General features: G+C 34.2%; 1 protein-coding gene across 6 annotated transcripts in view; it reads right to left on the bottom strand.

The window, feature by feature from the left end:
* Window positions 1–21,761, bottom strand: part of AP3B1 (adaptor related protein complex 3 subunit beta 1) — a 285,752-nt gene that overhangs the window by 116,106 nt on the left and 147,885 nt on the right. For all 6 annotated transcript variants that reach the window (XR_013532268.1, XR_617963.5, XM_035291344.3 and 3 more), the window contains exon 15: window positions 9,577–9,753. Coding sequence is in view for 4 of the 6 variants with exons in the window: in XM_035291344.3 (XP_035147235.3) it covers window positions 9,577–9,753 (177 nt within the window). In the remaining 2 variants the exon portion in view is untranslated. The remainder of the gene's footprint in view (window positions 1–9,576; window positions 9,754–21,761) is intronic.

Genomic DNA, 21,761 nt, shown 5'->3' with positions numbered 1-21,761 from the left:
AACATAAGCAGAATAATTATTCATCATACATAAATCAGTTTCTTCACTGTATGTATCTAGTAACAATGCATTGGCATTTCTCTGGAGAATACATTTTTATATGGTCTAAGATTTTTAAAAAATAAAATTGCAATCTATTTCACAATTAAATTTTTGCAAGGAGTATTAATAAAATTGTTGACATTTTCAACTTACTCTTCTCTGTAGACCATATTTTTAATGGAGAAAATACCCTCTTTAGAGTATTTCTGGACAACCACTTAATCTCAGGAAAAATTCTATTGAATGAAGAATGGTCCCAATTCTTGCTTTTATGTTAAAAACTGTAACTATTTCAAACCCAAATATTTGACTTTTCCTCCATTTAGTCAATGAGAAGTTTTTTCAATATTGACAAAATCTTCAAATAATTATTTTACTTATCCTTTTAAAAATATTTCATCAACTTAAGATACTACAAAACCAACCTTCTCAATTTCATTTCATTCTACACAATATAAATTTCCCATTGAAAGTCTTCACAATAGTGCAGATGACAACCTCTTGATTAAATCTTGAGCTCTCACCATTTAACCTGTTCAGTTCTTGCCTTGCCTGTACAGGGATAACTTTCAGAGTCTTTCGAATAACTGCTATTTGCTAAAATTTTTCAAAAGATAAAGTTTTTTGGCATTTACTAGTGGCACTTTAAATAATCCAAACAATTTGTGAACCAAAACTTAACCAATATACAGAAGACTCAATTACAAATAAAAATTAAGCCAATATAAGACAATTTACAAAGTTCTTCATAAACTCATGTATCTAAAATTCTGTTGCTAATATGCATTAAAGACAGTGTGTATCGTTATGCTACAGAATGGTTTTTCAACATCAGTTTCATCATAAGGATTTTAAAGTTTGGTCAAACTGTATATGCTAATATAAGTTAATTTGACCACTACAGTTTTATTTCAAATGACTGAATAAGCAGAGTTTGTTTGTATGCACCATGACCAATTCCCAAAACATTTCTCTTCCATAGTTTTCTTAATTTAGTAAGAACATGGATTTTTACCCTGACAACACCCTTTCATCAAAAACAATTTTATCTTCAATGTTGAGCTTTTAAATTTACAATAGCATTTATAATATTTTGACAGAATAAACTTCCAAAAGCTTTACTTTGTTCCCATTTATAGCCCTTACCAAATATACAAATACATTGAATGAAAAAAGTCTATTATTGGAATTAACTGATTTTTTATTTGAAACCAGCAGTGTTGGGCCTTTTTTCTACTAATGGAGCCAACACATTAAGAGCTCTTGTTTCATTTTTCATATGTGCATAAGAAAACATAGAATAAAAGTAAAAAACTAATTTTCAAAAAGTTATTTGATCTAAATGAGATCCTCTTTCACACGGAATTATATAAACATCTGCACCTGTACGTACTAAAATGTTGTCTTAAAGCATAATTTTAAAATAACTATTAGCTTTTTAAACGGATGTTGATTCTTTTGTAGCAGATTGTTGTGTCTTCTGGTTGTTGTGTGGTCAATGAGATCACTACCACTCTCATGGCGGTTGGTAAATGTTGACAAATATTTTGTGCATTTTAAGTACAAGTGGAAATTTAGCACTTCGTTCTTTGTTAAATGTATACTTCCATTTAAAAACATTTATTGCTAATGATTTTATAACAAGATTTAAAAGAAGAATTGCCAAATAATAAAATAAACTTTAGATTTACTCTATACAGTATATGACAAAACTACTATAGCAAGAGTGCTTTCACCACTCTCTTTAATGACCTATGGCAGGACCATTCAGTCTTTATTTCCTGCACATAGTTCACCTATAACCAACTGATAACTTCCCATGTTTGCATTTCATTCCACCCAGTGGCAGCCTGGAGCCTCGTGCATCTTATAGACCATGGCAACACTTGCTGGTATATCAAGTTGCTGGCAAATGAAGCATTGTTAAATACTCATCTCTCTACCTCCAGCAAAGCAAAAGACAGCTATTCCCACCTACTTTATCAGAGTGTACTTCATTTATCAGCACACACCCTGCATGCTTTATAAAAGGAATAAGTTAGTTATGTTACATCTAGAAAGGGTTGGAAAAAGATACAGTCTTTCAGATTTAAATCTCTGTTCAATGCACCTGTGTCTTAACATGCCAGTAGATAAAATTACAGCAGATGCTAGAAGACCTCAAAGCAAAGGCCTACAAATTAACTGTGCTATTTTAATGCAAATATTAGTGATATTACTTCATTAAAAATTTGGGACAAATCCTAAACTAGGATGGCATGGAGTCAACAGGCATAAATTAGATCTGTCCAGGGAAACTGTTAGGAAGAAAATAGACAACATTTAAGTAAACAATCATGACATTTTAATATCACCAGAGGCTCAATCCAAAACCAGATGGGACATTAATTAAATAGTACTTTTAAATTTGGTTTATTCATACATCACATGAGATAAGCAAAGACAATATAATGTACTATCATTAATAGAAATATTCAATATCATATACAGAGCTATTTATTAGATTTTGTTTTCAGACTAATTTTCCTGCTTAGATTTAAGGAACCATTATTGGTACCAACTAATGGCTAATGCTATCCTGATACTATTTATATCAATTACATTTTCTTCAGATTGACTCTAAGTCATTGTGACACAGGAAAAATGAATTTGAGGAAACGTTACATAAAAATTAAGAAATTCATTATTTAAAAGACTTCTCGAAATACTCTAAAAATAAACTGGTAAATATCGATTCAAACAATACCTTTCTTCCAATAGATTGCAAGTCAGTACAAATAATGAAAAAGGTCTCTTAAAATATAATCCTAATATATTTTACCATTAGTATTATAGTTCTAACAATATCTTTACCATTAGATAAAAAGGACAAAGAAGTCTGCATTTGGCATGGTAAAGATTTATATTGGTTCTACATTGTTATTTTTCAACAGAATGATACCAACAAATGTGTTTGGTAAATGAAGTAAACTCTATATAGAATTCTTATACCAGAGGCAAACCTAAGCAGTACAATTGTTCCATCTAATTAGTTTCTTAATTTCATGACTAAACAGAATTCTTTATGTGATTTGGATGGAATTTATGAATTTAATAGTAACCACCTTTTTGTCAACTTGAAAAGTTTTCTATAAGGTCTTCCTTTCTATGTTATAATACTTGAGTTTTTCATTGCCAAGAAAACATATCAAAGAAAGGACAGAGATGTCACTGCAGAGTGTCCAAGCCTCCTTTTGTTAAATCACATTAAGGAGGCTTTGATGGGAAGGAGATTTCTCCAAAGACCTGAATCACAGGACAAGAAAGAATCTGCTTTTAACATTAGGAGAAATTCCTAAAACATCAGTGTGATTTACAAAATCTCTCACTAAGAATAAAAAAGAGCTCAAGGAAGCACTTCCTTTTTTAATAGCAGAAAAGTAGAAACTTAACTGTCTCATAGACTGAGATAGTAATTATATCTACACATATCCATATTTCAAAAACATGATATTAAGCAAAAAAAGTTGCAAACGTATATATATAAAGTAATATTTACTTATATAAAATTTGAACACTCACAAAACAATTATACATTGCTTATGGATACATATTCATATAACAAAAATATAAACATGGATGATTGAATGAAACACACCAACAAGGTGGCAGTGGTTGCCAATGGGGAAGAAAGGAAGGTGTGAACAGGAGCTTGAGGTTCTAGTTCTATACATCTTACATTAAACAAACAAACAAACAAATAAATAAAAGGCAAATGTGAATATCAACTTAATCTTAGTGGTAGATATACACATATGTATTTACACTATTATGTACTTTTCCACAGGTTTCATAATTAAAAATTTGCTAAGAAAAACATTAACTTAAAGCACTTATTACAACATTTAAAAGATGACATGCTATTAGAGAAAGTTTAAAAACAAAAGCATCTTTTGTTAACTTTTAAACTGTTATTAGTTTAATTAAATCCTATCTTTCTTCCTCAAACTTCAGTAGACTATGTCAGTGAAATCATGCTAAATCTTTAAACTGCCTAACGGCTCTAGACTGCAGCAAATTCAACTGGTTTCAAAGTCTTTCAACATTTTTCCCATGTAAAAGTAAAATTACTCCTCTGTGAGAGTATTCTAAGAGTGTTTTCTACTCTTGATATTTATTTCTAATCATTTTTTTCTTCACAAACTGAAAAAGGGGGGTGGGGGATAGATTTCAGCATCCTACTGAGTAGGATAAACCCAAATGAGTGGGTTTTTCCTGATAAGAATATAGTTTTTCTCAGTAACTAGACTAGTTTCTTCACTATAAATCATCACATTCCCTAAGAACATAGCAGTTGCCCAATAGGGTTACAAAAGAAGGATAACTAAAATGAACTAGGAACCATTATGTGCCAGGAAATCTAAGCATTTTACATGAACTGTTTCGTGTTATCCTCATAATAACTTTGTGAGGTAGGTACAGTCAGTTCTACTCTAATGCTTGTTTTGAAAATACGCATTTGTTCCAACTCAGTTAGCATATTAGGGAACAATTTGGGCATAACATGAATTTTGTGGTGATTTCTTCTGCAAGAAATACTAGGCGAAGGCATAAAAATGCACCCAGCTAAACAAAGCTATGTAGGAATACATAAAACATACATACCTCAAATATGTCTTTCAGAGGTTAACATCTACATGTGTTATGTGCCATACTCACGCTCATTAGGAGGTATAACTTTCCATCCAATTTCAGATTAATCCTCTATCACTTAACAAGTATAACATTTCTTCCATAAGTAAACCTCACGTCTTTTTCAATATAAAGAGCAGTATCACTGTAGTATTTATTTGTTAACCATTTAACATGTGTAAAATTGTGCTCCTTTAGGTTCCTTTTTAAAAAACTATGTCACAAACATAGTTTTTGAGTGTTGTGACTCTAACTCCATTTTTCCAATAATTCCCATGGTTTTTATTGTTGATTTTTGTATAGCAAAATAATTCTAGGAGCATATATGTTGCATTATAGCAAAATTGACTATATTATAATATTTCCTATTTTATAGATGAGGAAATGAAATCTTGTATAAGTTATATGATTTGTCCAAAATCATGTAGTAAGTGGCACAACATGATTTGATGCCAGACGGTCTAAGTTTAGAACCTACATTCTCTATCACTACCTGTCTCCCAGTAATTGATATCAAATAGTTCCATGCATACACAGTTAATTTTAATTAACTGCTTTCCCAATACAAACTCTCATCTGAAAGAGCCCAGAGTTAGAACTAATTTCAGCTTATAGAAACTCACCTAAGTCGTCTTAAACATGTTATACAATATTTTTAAAAACAGAACATATAATACTCAAACTAGACCAGATGTTAATTTTTCAGATACTGTTTTTGTTTTCAGTTCCAGAACTTCCATCTGATTATTTTTACAGTTTCTGTTTCTCTGCTGATATTTATCTTTTCTTTCATTCATTTTCCTTTATGTCACTAGCCGTATTTGTAATATTCACTTTGAAATGTTTGCCTGCAAATTACAACATCTAGGTTAGTTTCTGTTGATTTTTTTTCTTGAAAATTCATCAATTTTCCATTTTCCTGGTATTCTTCTTTCTCATTGTGATTAAATAAACATAAATTTTTACCATTTTAACCATTTCTCAGTGTATAGGTTAGTGGCATTAAGCATATTTACATTACCATATTATGCCACCACTACTACCATCCATCTGCAGCATTTTTTATCTTCCCAAATAGAAACTCTATATTCATTAAATAATAACTCCCCATCCTGGTTCTTCTTATATTGAGTAATTCTGGATATATGAGATAAATTGGGACATTATGAATGCTATATATTTTAGAGACTCTGGACATTGTTATACTCTTTGAATGAGTATAGGATTTTCATTTGTTTTGGCAGGTAATTAACTTGGTTGGGGTTCAAAGTACAATCTCTGTCTCTTGAGTACACCTCAAATTTCAGTTTGGTTCTTTAATTTTTAGCTGTGCTGCTCTGAATCCACCTTGCACAAATGTGGTTCAGAAGTCAGTTAAAAACATAGGCACAGTTATTCCCAAATTTTTCTACTATTTTTCCTTAACTTTCTAATGTCTGTAGCATTCATGAACTCTATTCTCTACTTCCTCAAGCCAGAAGGACTTTGAATTTCCTTATGGAGGTCTAGCCACTGTGCACAGTACCAAATGTAGCCTGTCCTCAGAATAAAAGCCATAAAAATAGGGAAAATAACTGTGTGCCATTTCCTTCCACTACGTATGAATTCTCCTCCAGATTCTCTTGCTTTTCTTTACTATTCTGTGCCTTCAGAAAGCTGTTTGTCCCTTATATTTTTTCTGGAGTTCACAGCTGTTTTCTATGGTAGGGTCAGTCTAAGACCTACTAAAAGTAGACTGCTAACTAATTTTTAAATTATATTTTATATCAGGTCAAAAATATTCTGAGGTAGTTAAGTTTATTATTTGATTTTTCTTCAAACACACAAATACAATATGCTAAATCTTATAAAAGTCAATGTAGACATTCTCTAAAACTAAATAATTCAATAAAAATTGTAGAAATGTTCACTGAGGTATTTAGGCCACTGGGAATTCAGGTCTACAAATAAATATCAGGACTTCATGGCAAACCAGCTCCTTAACAGTGTAGCCAAGTCTCCCTACCTTAGTTTTAAAGATGACTAAAACAAAGAAAACAATTTTTAATATTTCAATCAAAACAATTATTTTAATCTGTCTTATATCCAATGGATTATACAATTTAAAAAAATTCTATCAAGTTGATGGTGCTTAAAACCATTCTTTAAAACTAATTTTCAAGCCAGGTGTAGTAGCTCACATCTGTAATCCCAGCACTTTGGGAGGCCGAGGCAGGTGGATCACTTGAGGTCAGGAGTTTGAGACCAGTGTAGCCAACATGGTGAAACCCTATCTCTACTAAAAATATAGAATTAGCCAGGCATGGTGGTGCATGTCTGTCATCCCAGCTACTGAAGAGGCTGAGGCATGAGAATTGCTTGAACCTGGGAGGCAGATGTTGTAGTGAGCCAAGATCACGCCACTGAACTTCAGACTGGGTGACAGAGGGAAACTCTGACTCAAGAAAAAAAAGAACACTTTAGAAACTGAACTCCAAAACTTCCATTACTAATACAGTTCAAGAAAAAAAAAAAAAACTGAGTACAAACTACTTGTCTTCAAATTCACTGGATAAAAAGAAATGACTACATTCCATTATTGGTTATTCGCAGCTATAAAGAAAAGGGCCAAAGAAAGAAGCTTTACTTAGTTTGATTAAGTCTTGATTGACATTTGATTTTGGTATTACTTTACAATAACCCATAAGCTAGATATATTTAGAGTGGCCAAACCAGATAGAAAAAATTGTAACAGTCTAGATAGCATACTGACATTTGCCATACCACAGGGATTTAGTGAACGTCATGGAGTTTCAGGCTAAAACTCCCTCTATTTTATCAAGAAACATGAAACTCAACAGCAAACACAGGTCTTTCCTTACTTAGGTTTTATAAAGTATCTCAATCTATGAAGAAATCTACAGACACTTGAAAAGGATTAACTAATTCCTTATAAAGATGACTTAAAATGTAAAGATAAAATCCAAATCATAGAAATATGCTCCACTATTTTCAATTATCTGGTTACAAATCTTATACATGAATCAGCAAAAGCTAATATAACTCATATCATGATTAGGGATGAAGATAATCCCAAAGCATACAGAAATGAATTTGAAGAATCAACCTGAGGATTCTGAAAAGTAAGCAAATATTAGCTTACTAGAAAAGAAGTGTGGTCTATGGGGAGGCAGAAAAGGTAGACAGAGAGGGAGACACACATAGAGAGATACACAGCAAATACAAAAGGAGAGAAACAAACAGGGATGAAAGAGAGAATGGCAGACACTGGACTGCAGTACGGGGGTGGGGCAGTGAAAGGATGAAGGGTGTCAGAGAGATACCTAGGCAAAGAGAGTTTTGGAGGAAGGGGACAAAAACAAAGACGGAGGGGATGTGGAGGGAAAAAAAATCACAAAGGCAAAAGTAAGAGTCAGAGAAAAAGTGGAAATAACAGAAAAACAGATAGGACACAGAGCATAAAGCCTCCCAAGAAGCCTAGCTGCAAATGGGCAAGAATCTTTTTCCGACTGTACTAAACAGGTAAGTCCACTCATAGAGAATAGCAATTCAGATATAGGAAAAGTCCTTGTTTCATACACAGAAGGAAAAATGATTCCTCTTATTAACAGGTGTCCTCAAAAGGTCAAAGGACTTTAAAAAAAATAATATTCTAAACTGCAAATCTGGTAAATTCCATTACTATTAAAACTAGTTTCTGGCACTTTGGGAAGTAGAGGTGGGCGGATCACAAGGTCAGGAGTTTGAGGCCAACTTGGTGAGACCAACAAGATGAAACCTAATCTCTACTACAAATATAAAAATTAGCTGGGTGTGGTGGCGGGCGCCTATTAGCCCAGCTACTCAGGAGGCTGAGGCAGGAGAATCACTTGAACCTGAAAGGCAGAGGTTGCAGAGAGCCAAGACTGTCATTGTACTCCAGCCTGGGTAACAGGGCGAGACTCTGTCTCAAAAAAAAAAAAAAAAGCGGGGGGGCTTCCTTTTCCTCTGCAGGACAAGGTTCATACTACTTAGCAAAGCCTACAAGCCACTCCCTGTGTTCAAACTGCAAAATCTCTTAATCCATTTGGGCTACTGTTGAAAAATACCATAAACTGGGAAGCCAATTAATAATAGATTTCATAATAGAAATCTATTTCTCACAGTTCTGGAGGCTGGGAAATCCAAGATCAAGGTACCTACAGTTCTGGTGTCTAATGAGCACCCATTTTCGAATTCACAGATGGCACATTCCCGCTGTGTCCTCACATGGCAGAAGTGGCAAGCTAGCTCTCAGGGAACTCCTTTTCTAAGAGCATAAAGTTCATTCATAAGGCCTCCACCTCATGACCTAATCACCTCCCAAAGGCCCCACCTCCTAATACCAACACATAAGTGATCAGGTTTCACCATATGAACTTTGGGAGACATAAACATTCAGACCACAGCACCTACCATTCTGGACTCACCTTTAAGTTTTCCAGAAACACCAAGCTATTTCAGGACTTTGACCCCGTGCTTTCCTCTTTCTGTACAGTAAACTACTCCTTACAAGCCCTTAGTTAAGAGTCTCATCCTTCATAAAATTTTCTCTGACTTCTCATCTGTTTCTGACTTTCAATAATTCCTCTAGAATTCCACCGTATCTCAATACTTCTGCTACAGCATTACCGCACACAGTTTCATCAGTTTCATTTTTTAATGTTTTCTCTCCTACTAGACCAGAATGTCATCTCTTTGCACTAGTGCCATCTAACAGAACCTGAAACAAACAGGCACCTAGGAATTGAGTGGTCAGACTAATGAAGGTACAGACCTCAGCTGTTTGATCAGAATGAAGAGGAAAGCATGTATTAGATATGTTGATTAACGTTTGCCTCTTACCTGTTTGGAGTTGGTTAAATACAATTTTGCTCCCAGATTTAATATCTGCAGTTTTACCAGATCATCTTCACTAGTGAAGCTTTTAGCCATCTTCCTCAAAACATCAGGGGCAATCTTGGGAACTCGTTCACAGTTTTCTCCAATTAGCCAAAGAATACTTGCTCTAGCAACAGGAACCTTAATATGAGAAGCAGATTACATAGTTAGAAGTAAGTTAATCATACTCCAATATTAACATAGAAAAAGGTTTAACTGTCACAAAAGTTTTACACCTGTTAATTCATTTAATGTATATCTAGGAATTGCTCCTGTATTTATGGATTTCTTCAGTTATCAAAAAATAAACATATAGGAAATTTCATTAAAATTGATTTCTAAGAGATTATCTTAGAAAAGATTCACAGAGCAAAAACCAATGGTCTAGAATCTAGACAGAGATGAACAAATTCTGGAAGCAAGTCTGGCTGGCCATACCCATTTGTTTCTCCATTATCTGTTGCCGCTTTTGTGCTATAACGGCAGAAATAGTCACAATGAAGACCCTAAGGTCCCCAAAGCCAAAAATATTGACTGCCTACCAATTTACACAAATGATTTGCTAATTCCTGCTCTAGAGCAGCAGTTCCCAAACCTCAATGTCCATAAAAATCATCCAGGGTTCTTACTAAACAGAGAGGTTTCTGGGATCAGCTCCAAAATGGTATTTCTGTGGTGGGGTCCAGAAATCTATGATTTAAAAAACACCATAGATGATTCTTTAGACAGGTGGTTCACGGAGTCCATTTGAGAACCCACGGATGATACAGAAAAAGAAATAGATCCATTAAGCATTATGATTCCAAATCAAAACTGGTTTTGCTCTTTATGTATTAGCATCTGCAACACTGGAAATATATTAAAGTTGTAAGATCATCAAGGTTTGCTTTTAAAATCATGAATCCTGGTCTATTATTTGGTCAGCAAAAGATATAGGGATAAATTCCAATATTGCATTTTGGCATTATATTTTAAAATAAAGTACATTTCAATATAATTTATCTTCTTAAAAGTCACTCCTTTGTGACAAATTGGAAACCTTCCATCAGTACCATTAAGACCAACAATTTAGAGTATGCAAATTAGTTTTATTACTATTTGCTTATTTGTATCCTCCCCTATTCCAAAAGGAATTTGAGAGGATGTGTAAATTAATTTCAGTGAACATTTTCACCTCGCACAGAAAATTTGTGTTTTATAGTAAGTGAAAAGGCTGACAGCTATCATTAAAAGGTGGCAACACGAGGGAAGATAATGCTCTTTTTATAAAGTCCTTTTATAATTTCTCAAAGTCCTACTATTTTCTGTATAGTTTCATGGCTATAGATAGTATGGTTATCAAAGAAAAAAATGAGAATAGGGATCTTTTCATAGCTAAAATTTTATCATAATTTCTACCATTGCAAAATCTTTCAAAACATTCATGTGATAAAATTATATTGATATAATATTGAGTCCTTCACTAGAATCAGAACGAGATGATCAAAAAAGCTTTAAATAAAAAGGTATACATTTTAAAATATTATAACAACACATCTTTAAATTATTATTTAGCATAAGTTTAGTAAGACAGAAGAAATCCATATACTTATGCAATTAAAAAAGGTCTAAGTGCTGTGACAAATCTATTCATGCAGTGTGATAAAACCGATAGATACCCTTACTATATACTGATTTCTGGAAAGAAAAGAGGTTATTTCTCATGTTCCAAAGGTTACACTGCATTAAGACCTTACCCCAATCAATTATTTTAAATTGGGCTAAAAAATAGTAATTGAGTGGTACATTACATTTTCTGGTATAGAGCAATTCAAGTTGCCTGCCATAATGAAAGGTAGTCCTAAATAAGAATATATGTGCAACTTTGGATTTCAGTTATGCTAGATTTATTTTTCTTAAATATTTTATTATATATTTCTAGAATAAAAACTAGAATTCTATGATACAGCATAATCTATTATCCCATTTTAAGTACTTTTCTTCTGGCAACACTCTTTTGCAATTAAAAAGACAATTCCAAAAAGAAGTAATGTTTAAAGAGATTGTTTATATTAATGAATATACTAAAATTAAAATAAAAATATTGGAATACTGTAAACATTCATAATACACACATTTAAAATACAACTCTTTGAAAGAATAAAAATCAATAAGTCATAATGCTCACAACAAAAAACCCAAAGTGGTGGTGAGAATAAGATTTGTAGTTTTCTAGAACTGAGCTAATAAAATCCCAAAGTAAACATTTTTAAAACTTAGAAAACGTCACCACAAGAAATAATATCAATATAAATATAATAATACCAAACTTTTGGTGATGGCATTTTATTACAAAGCTTAGAAACTGACAAATACAACATTTTTGAGCAGGTGGCTGGGATCAGAATACTAAGATTTTTGAATTAAAGCTTTCCCTTTCTCTTCCCATTAAGCAACAGAACTCTCATTTACACAGCATTGATACTATGAATTCATGGCCACTACTTTCAAAAATTTGAAGCAACTGAAAAAAATGTAATCAAGAAAATTAGTCACTTTTTAGAGGCCAGGCACAGCGGCTTACGCCTATAATCCCAGCACTTTGGAGGCTGAGGCAGGTGGATCACTTGAGGTCAGGAGTTTGAGACCAGCCTGGCCAACACAGCGAAACCCTGTCTCTACTAAAGATACAAAATTTGCCTGGCATGGTGGTACGTGCCAGTAATTCCAGCTACTTGGGAGGCTAAGGGATGAGAATTGCTTGAACCCAGGAGCTGGAGGTTGCAGTAAGCCAAGATCACACCATTGCACTCCAGCCCAGGCAACAGTGTGAGGCTCCGTCTCAAAAAAGAAAAGAAAATTAGTCACTTTTTGTTCTTCATGGTCTTTTCAACCACAAAATAAATAGGAACACTGAAATAAACCCAAACTAATAATACACACACACAGACACAGGCACAGACAAACACACAGAGTCATACGTATGATATAATACTTTCATTATGAAGTTCTGCTTTTCAATATTCTCAAAGACAAACTGGATTGTAAATGACTTTGCCTGATTCTTTATTCTAAATGCCCTGAGAAAGTGATTAAATGCACTTTTCAAACCTTGTACTAGAAGGCAGTTTCCACTGCCACCGCAACCCATTAATTTGCAAAAACAAATAATGATTCCTAGCCCACGATAGCAGTTACAGAAAGACATCTAGAAAGATTTTACAGATCACTCTGAAAGCAGTTCAATTTAAAAGCTATTGTGTTTCAACACCAGCCCACTGCACAGTGCAACAGTCTAAAGTAAACCCTACAAAAACATTAATTTCATTTATTTAAATTTGTGAAAGGCAAAATCAGTAGACATCTAAGCAAACTGCTTACCAACAGCAAATCAGATCTAATACTCGGTATCTAAACTCAACATGCATTAAAACCAAAGCCTGAATTACAATGGGGTGTCAGAGAAAGGGTGGGTAACGTGAAATGGCAGGCATCCTATGAGGCATCTGGGCAAGCAGGACAGAAAGTGCTATTTCAATATTACTCAGTCGCCTTCACAGAATAACATTTTTCAGTTGTTCTTTTAAGATATGAAATCCCATCTGTCCCATTAAACATTATGTGAAATCCTGTTAGAGTGATCCATAGGTAGCATGCTTTTTTTTTTTTTTCTTTTTTTTGAGACAGGGTCTCGCTCTGTCATCCAGGCTGGAGTGTGGTGGTGCAATCATGACTCACTACAACCTTGAACTCCTGGGCTCAAGCAATCCTCCTACCTCAGCCTCCCAAAGTGCTGGGATTACAGGCGTGAGCCACCATGCCCAGCTGATAGTACACATTTTCTTCTAAAAGAACTCTAAAACTAGTATTTACCACAAATGAAGGATACTCCAAAGGACAGAATACTCACAATCAGAACATATAAGTTGACTGTACTACAAACATAAGTCTATTTGATTTGACTGAATTCAAAATATAAAATACATTTAAACTTTAGTTTTTATATTTTCAACTTAGCCACTTGTAAAATAACCAATGAAAACAAAGCTTTGAATATAATAAAATCTGTTATCTTTTTAAAACAAATTGCATAGCTAGTATCTATTGAGCTCTTACCATGTGCCATGCACTGTTTTTGAGAGCTTTACATATTTTCTCAGTTATTCATCACCAAAGCCCTATGAAGTATGATCTACTATGATCTGCACTTGACACATAAGGAAACTAGGGTAACAAAGGGGTTAAGAAACTTGCCCACATCTCACAGCTACTTAGTGGTGGAACTAGGATCAGAACTCCGAATCTGAATCCAAAATTCACACTGGATCACTGGGTAGCAACAAAATGAGTGTGGTAAACTAGGAAGAATACTGGCCAGCAAGCTATTAAGACCTGTTCTGATCCCAGACTGATGGTGTATATCAAGGAGGCAAATAACTTCACCTCACTGAGGTCACATTTACTTATTAATCAGATGAAGGATTATTCCTTCATCCTGTTTGTCTGCCACATTGTTGCAATGGCTTCGTTAGTGCCTCCTGCCATTTTCCCAAGAGCCAGATTTTCAAAACAGATGTAGGCCATCCTCTTGCCTGCTCCCAAACCCATGTATAGTGGGACATTTTCCTACTTCTTTCACCTCTTCTTTTAAGGATAGGTAATGTGGCCAGGTGGGAAGAGGTCTTGCTATCACTTCTGTTCTCTCTCCTTCCAGAGGAAAGACAGACCCTGGATTCTGCTCTAATAGAGTGGCTCAGGCACTGAAGGAAAGCATGCTCAATACTAACCCCTTGTCCTTAGACACTGGACATATTGGCTTTTCCTAAGACTGCAGTGTTTTAGAATAACACTCCAGCGTTTGAGGGTAAAATAGGTAGAGATTCAGGAGGAGAGAGGTCTCATTTAAGGCTCTTATTCTAAGACTCACATTTTAGAATCATGTGCTCACACTTACAAGTTATCAGGACTTGGTCAGATTAATAAAACACTGCTTTTATTTCCACATGGCCATTGTTCTTTATGAATAGCTCTCCTGACTATTTGGAACAGAGAGATTCTGGGGATTCGATCATTCTTCTTTCCTGACTTTGAAGTTACGTCTGCTACATCCCTTACCACCTTCTCCTGGGATAGCTTGTGGTGGACCATTTTGAGGGTTCTGCACAACAAGTTGTTTTGATTCTTGCTTCCTTGTCCCACTTAAAGCACTTCGGTTTCCTCAGATAGGTTAGATGAGCAATAACAACTAATTATCAGCTTTTCATTCTCCTAAAGTTCAAATGTATACTACAGAATTCCATGGAGCTTTCTTGTAATTATTTTAATTTCTTTCATTATCATATTCTAGATTTGTCTATTTTTGCTTCCTCTCTTTGCTTCATCATAATTAGAAGGGAATTTTCTGTTTTATTTTCTTTCCAAAAGACCAGATTTAACACATACTTTTCAATTTATATATATTTTTTGTATTCTATTTCACAAAATTAATGTTGATCCCTATGTTTTGTCTCATTGTTCTTTTTCAAATTTCTTAGGAAAGACCAAGTTCTTTTATTTTTTATTCCTATACTTTAAAATGGTGACCTTTATAACTTTAGCCATGTCCCACACAATTTGAAACAAAGCATTTTATTTCCTGAGTTTTAGAAAAAAGCTTGCATTTCTTCTTTAAACAAATTCTTTAATCTGAAAGTACATTTCCTTCTTTACAATTGGTCTGATACCCTTTTAAATTATTTAAGTCTAATTTTATTGCTTAAGCTCAAAGAATGCAAAATCTTTAAGTTTTCTTTATGCTAAATATATTCTTGATTTTCTGAAAATATTCAATGGATGTATTCCTAAAGGTGGATATTATCTATTCAAGAGATATAAGGTTTTAGCTATAATTACTAAATAAGTTTTTGATTACTTTTCTTACTTATAACTGTCTACTAGGAATATCTAATATGAGAGCAATACATTACAGTCACTCATTGCAACTATTTTACCAATTTCTCCTCAAATTTTGAATAGATTTTTTCCTTTACGTATTTATTTGTTTGCCATATTTTTTGTGCAAATAGGTTTGTGCTTACTACTTTCTTTACAAGTACCCTTTTTTCATTTTATAAGGTTCCTTTTTATCTTGTTAAATGCTTTTAATTAACTGTAAATCTCACTTTCTTGTTCATATTTGCTTAATATCTCTTTCCTTACCTTCTTATTTTTAACCTTTATCACTTGATTAAGGTACTTTAATTATAAATGGCCTGTAGCTAGTTTTTGTTTCTCATTCTAATTTCTAAGTCTGTCTTTTAATGAGAAAGTTTAGTCCATTCATATTCAGGATGACAAATATTTATTTCTTCCATCTTTATTATTTTTGACATTTATTGTTTATTTTACATTTGTTTTCTTTCTTTCCTCTTATATGTTTTCTGGCTTCATAAAGCTGCTATTTGTTCCTTTATTTTCCTTATGAATAATGAAGTCTCATCATATTTTTGTATCTGTTAATGGTTATCTTCTGAGAAAAACAAAAGCTGAAAAAATAAGCTTTGCTATATAGAGCTGTAAGACCTATTTATTTGCCTTATAGTCCAGCAACTGTTGAGAAAGTTGATGCATCAGCCAGGTGAGGTGGCTTACCCCTGTAATCCCAGCACTTTGGGAGGCTGAGGTAGGCAACAAGGCGAAACCTCGTTTCTACTAAAAACACACAAATTATCTGGGCATGGTGATGCACACCTGTAGTCCCAGCTACTCAGGAGGCTGAGGCAGGAGAATCACTTGAACTTGGGAGGTAAAGGTTGCAGTGAGCCGAGATTGTGGCACTGTACTCCAGCCTGAGTGACAGAGTGAGAGGCCATTAAAAAAAAAAAAAGTTGACACATTGAAAATATTTTCTATAACCCCAGATAGGGATATACTGAAATAGAAGAAAGTTTTATTCCAAGAAAGCCTAAGTTTGCCAGATCCAGGCCTCATACACTGTTACAGGTTTTATGTACAGCAGCTGCACTCTCCTGAAATCCTAGTACTTATAATTGCCTCTTCCTTTCTAAACAGGACCAGAACAAGTTGACTAGCACAAGTTTTAACTAAATTTTGCACAAGAAGACTGGAGATACAGAACTCCACATTTCTATTTCCTTCTCTTAATCAGACACATACTTCCCTAACATTACTTGTAAACAAGGTATTAACTATTTCCCCCACTAATCCCATTGCTTTCACCTCAAGATAATTATTTTTATCTTACTACTTTTTTAACACAAGATGAGAATATCATAATTCCACTTCCCTCCACTCTCTTCCTCCTATAAAACCTTCAAAATCCTTTTCTTCTGACCTCCATTTCATCTCATCCCTCAGTTTTCCTGGCTATTCAATGTTTTTAGTTCTAGGTTATTAAAATTTTCTTTATATTATGTCCCCTTCTTTATCAAGAGTTCAAATTTGGTACTTTGGTTAGACATTTCTAGTCTACTGCTATACATTTATTAGGTCGGTGCAAAAGTAACTGTAGTTTTTACCACTTTTGCACCAACCTAATAATTGTGTGTAAATACATATATAGTCATGTATATATCTCTCTTCTTTATCTTCTTCCATTTACAGTTCTCTCTTCTTCGTTTTTTTCCATCTAGAGTTCTCTGTGCTAGTTCATTAGTTATTGGCTAGACAAGTAGTTCTTCCTGGGGGTTTCTGTAGGAGGTAATTAAATATAAGCAGGGGTATTTATAGTTGTTAAATGACTCTAGACATGACTGAATTTTGATGCTTGGTGGATAGGAATGCTAGATGTTCATTTCAGTGGCCTTGAGAAAAAAAGCTTACTCTCTCATTTCCCATCAAAATATATCAAACATCTGTTCTACATTGGGGTAGATACTGACCATGTCATTCTGATTCCCAATTTTTCAATGATTTGGGGAAAGCAAAAGGAATAATAAAAAAGTCTTGGCTTGGTCACTGAATAGGTATGTGAACCAAATACAGAAAAGGTACAGGTGACTCTGTAGACTGATACAATTAACTATTTGTCAAATAAAAATAAAGTGAAATTTTTAAAAAGATAGATTATAAATGGAAGTGAGATACAGCATAATGCACTAGTTAAGAAAGCAGACCTGCTAGCTATGTGACCTCAGGCAACTTACTCTTTGTGCCTCAGTTTTCTCAAATATAAAATAGGAATACTAAGAGAACTTTCCTCGAAGTGTTGCTATTAAAAATTAATAATTTATATTTTTAAGGTACTTAGAATAATGCCTGGAAAATGATATGCCCTATGGAAATTACTTTCAATAAGTAAAATATGAAAGAGGTAATAAGAAAGCTTACAAAATTAAAATGTTATCATTGTCTTCTTCTAAAACGTTGAATATGCCATTAATAACAGCTTACACTGAGCATTGTTTAAGTGCTTCACATGCATTGACTCATTTATTCCACCCAACAGAGCTCTAAGGTTCTAAGTACTGTGATCCCCATTGCACAGATGAGGAAACTGGAGCATAGAGAAGTCAAGTAACTTCCTTAAGTTCATAAAGCTAGTAAAAGGTACAGACAAAATGTGAATCCAAGTCATCTGGTTTTCAAATTACTCTCTTAACCCCTACATCTCTCATAAACAATTTCTATGAGAAGCCCGGGCATTGATTATTAGAATCAATAGTGAGAACAAATATGAATACAAAGTAACTCTCTGCTGAGAGATGGGGTGGAAGCTCAGATGCTAAAGTACTTCTGTAAGCCTACTATTTTGTTATTTTTAGCTTTAAGATAAATGTGTAACTGCCCTGCAAGCTTTACTAACACCATAAGGGAAAGAAAATTTTGCCACCAGAGATATTTAAAATTGGTCTTGACTAGTAGGCTCTAAATCTTGTGATCTATTACCTCTGACTACACAAATATGATCCCTCTGAAGAGACTCAGAATATAAATTAACCCATCTTCAAAGAAGGAAATAATATACTCCTCCCTAAACTACAAGTGCATTTATTATAGAACATCAGTTGACAAAACATTAACCAGCACTCAATGAAAAGGCATAGTAAAAGGCAAACACAATGGAGAAGAAATAAAGGAAGAAGAGAAAAATTACAGAAGCCATGAGGAGAGACTATTTCAAAAAAGAAGAAGTAGTTAATATAGTCCAATGCTAAGAAAAGATCAAGGAAGATATGGACAGACAAGTACCCACTGGATTTAGTAAGGAGATAGAAACATTGGGAAAGACATAGTTAATGAAATGCTGGAGAACCAAAATCCAGCTGTGATGGGATGAGGAGGGAGTTTGAGGCAAATGAATAAAATTTGTTGCAGATAGTTCTTTCAAAAATTTGGTTCTAAAGAAAAGAAGAGCATAAAGTAAAAAAGAATGACTTAATAGCACTACTATGTGCCAGCCAGTGTCCTAAGAGCATAACTAAGCTAATACCTATAATAATACTATAATGTAGGTCCTTTTACAATCATCATTTGACACATGACAAGTGAGGCATAGAGACTTTAACATAAGGACATAGAGCTGGTAAGTGATGGAGTTGGAACTAATAATATTTATTGGGTTTTTTAAAAACATAATTTCAGACTTACAAGAAAAGTAAAAAAAAAATTCTGGATACACTGCACCCAGATTCCCCAAATGTTAATATTTTACTACATTTGTGTTAGCTCTCTCTCTAGGTAAACACATAGATTTTATTTTATTTTTTTGAGGAGTCTTGCTCTGTTACCCAGACTGAAGTGCAGTGGTGTGATCTCAGCTCACTGTAGCCTCCACCTCCCAGATTCCAGCGATTCTCCTGCCTCAGCCTCCTGAGTAGCACGTACCACCACACCCAACTAATTTTTGTATTTTTAGTAGAGATGAGGTTGCACCATGTTGGCCAGGCTGGTCTTGAACTCCTGACCTCAGGTGATCCACCTGCCTTGGCCTCCCAAGTGATAGGATTACAGGCATGAGCCACGACACCTGGCCATATTTCGTTTTCTAAACTAATAAAGGTAAAGTTTAGGCATGCTCTTATACCCCAAAATACCTTCAAATGTAAGATAATATCATCTGCAAACAAGGATAATTTGACTTTTTCCTTTCCAATTTGGATGCCTTTATATCTTCCTCTTGTCTGAATGCTCTAGGTAGAACTTCACACTGTGTTGAATAACAGTGGACATCCTTGCTGTGTTCCAGAGCTTGGACAAAAGGCTAAGATTTTCCCCATTCAGTATGATACTAATTGTGGGTCTGTCACATTTGGCTTTTATTATATTGAGGTATGTTCCTTCTATCCCGTTTTTCTAGGTTTTTTATCAGGAAGGGATACTGAACTTTATCAAATGCTATTTCAGCATCAATGGAAATGATCATTTTTTGTTTGTGTCCTTCATTCTGTGGATATGATGAATCACACTGATTAATTTGTGAATGTTGAACCATCCTGGCAACCCTGGGATAAATTTCACCTGGTCATGACGAATGATCTTTTAAATGTTTTGTTGAGCCAGGTGCGGTGGCTCATGCCTTTAATCCCAGCACTTTGGGAGGCCAAGGCGGGTGGATCACAAGGTCAAGAGATCGAGACCATCCTGGTCAACATGGTGAGACCCCGTCTCTACTAAAAATAAAAAAAATTAGCTGGGCATGGTGGTGCGTGCCTGTAATCCGAGCTACTCAGGAGGCTGAGGCAGGAGAATTGCCTGAACCCAGGAGGCAAAGGTTGCAGTGAGCCGAGATTGTGCCATTGCACTCCAGCCTGGGTAATAACAGCGAAACTCCGTCTCAATGAAAACAAAAACAAAAACAAATGTTTTGTTGAATTCAGTTTGCTAGGATTTTGTTGAGGATTTCTGCATTGATATGCAACAGATACTGGCCTGTAGTTGTCTTTTTTTTCTTTTTTTTTGGTGTGCCTTTGTCTGGTTTTGGTATCAGGGTAACACTTACCGTGTAGAATGAATTTGGACGTATTCCTTCTTCTTCTATTTGTGGAATAGTTTGAGTAGGATTGGTATTAGTTCTTCTTTAAATGTTTGGTAGAATTTAGCAGTGAAGCCATCGGATCCTGAGTTTTTCTTTACCGAGAGAATTTTTATTATGGTTTCAATCTTGTTATTTGTTATTGGTCTGTTCAGACACTGGATTTCTTCATAGTTCAATCTTGGGAGGTCGTATGTGTCTAAGAAGTTTTCCATTTCATCTAGATTATCCAATTTACTGGCATATAGTAGCCACTAATGATCCTTTGAAATTCTGCATTATCAGTTGTAACATTTCCTTTTTCATCTCCGATTGTAGTTCTGCTGATTTTTATTCTCTTCTACTAATTTTGGGTTTGGTTTGCTCTTGCTTTTCTAGTTAAGATACACCATTATTTATTGTTTATTTGAAGTTATTCTTTTTTGATGTAGGCCCTTATTTATAGCTATAAACTTCCCTTTGAGTACTTCTTTTGCTGTATCCCATAGGTTTTAGTAGGTTGGGTTTCCATTATCATGTGTTTCAAGAAATTTTTCAATGTCCTTCTTAATTTCTTCATTGACCCACTGGTCATTCAGGAACATATTATTTAATTTCCATAGTTTGTATTGTTTGAAAATTCCTCTTCTTATTGATTTCTAGTTTTTAGTCCACTCTGGTCGGATAAGATGCTTGATGTTATTATTTTTTTTAATGTTTTAAGACTTGTTTTGTGACCTAACATATGCTGTATCCTTAAGAATAATCCATGTGCTGAGAAAAACAACACGTATTCTGCAGCTCTTGGACAAAATTTTCTGTAAATATCTATTAGATCCATTTGGTGTATAGTGCAAATTAAATCCAATGCTTCTTTGTTGATATTCTCTCTGGAAGATCTGTCTAATGTTGAAAGTGGAGTGTTGAAATCTCCAGCTATTATTGTATTGAGGTCTACCTTTGCTCTAATAACATTTGCTTTATATATCTGGATGCTCCAGTGTTGGGGACATATATATTTAAAGTTGTTATATCCTCTTGCTGATTTGATTCTTTATTACTACATAATACCTTTGTCGTATCTTCCTACACTTTTTGTCTTGAAATCTATTTTGTCTGATATAAAGTATAGAAATTCCTGCTCTTTTCTGGTTTCCACCAGCATGGAATGTCTTTTTCCATCCCTTTATTGTCATTCTATGTGCATCTTTATAGGTGA

The sequence above is a fragment of the Callithrix jacchus genome, chromosome 2 (genome assembly GCF_049354715.1).
Source record: "Callithrix jacchus isolate 240 chromosome 2, calJac240_pri, whole genome shotgun sequence".
NCBI classification, from domain to species: Eukaryota; Metazoa; Chordata; class Mammalia; order Primates; family Cebidae; genus Callithrix; species Callithrix jacchus.
Note: the sequence above shows the minus strand (reverse complement) of the source record. Positions and strands in the feature narration are given on the sequence as shown.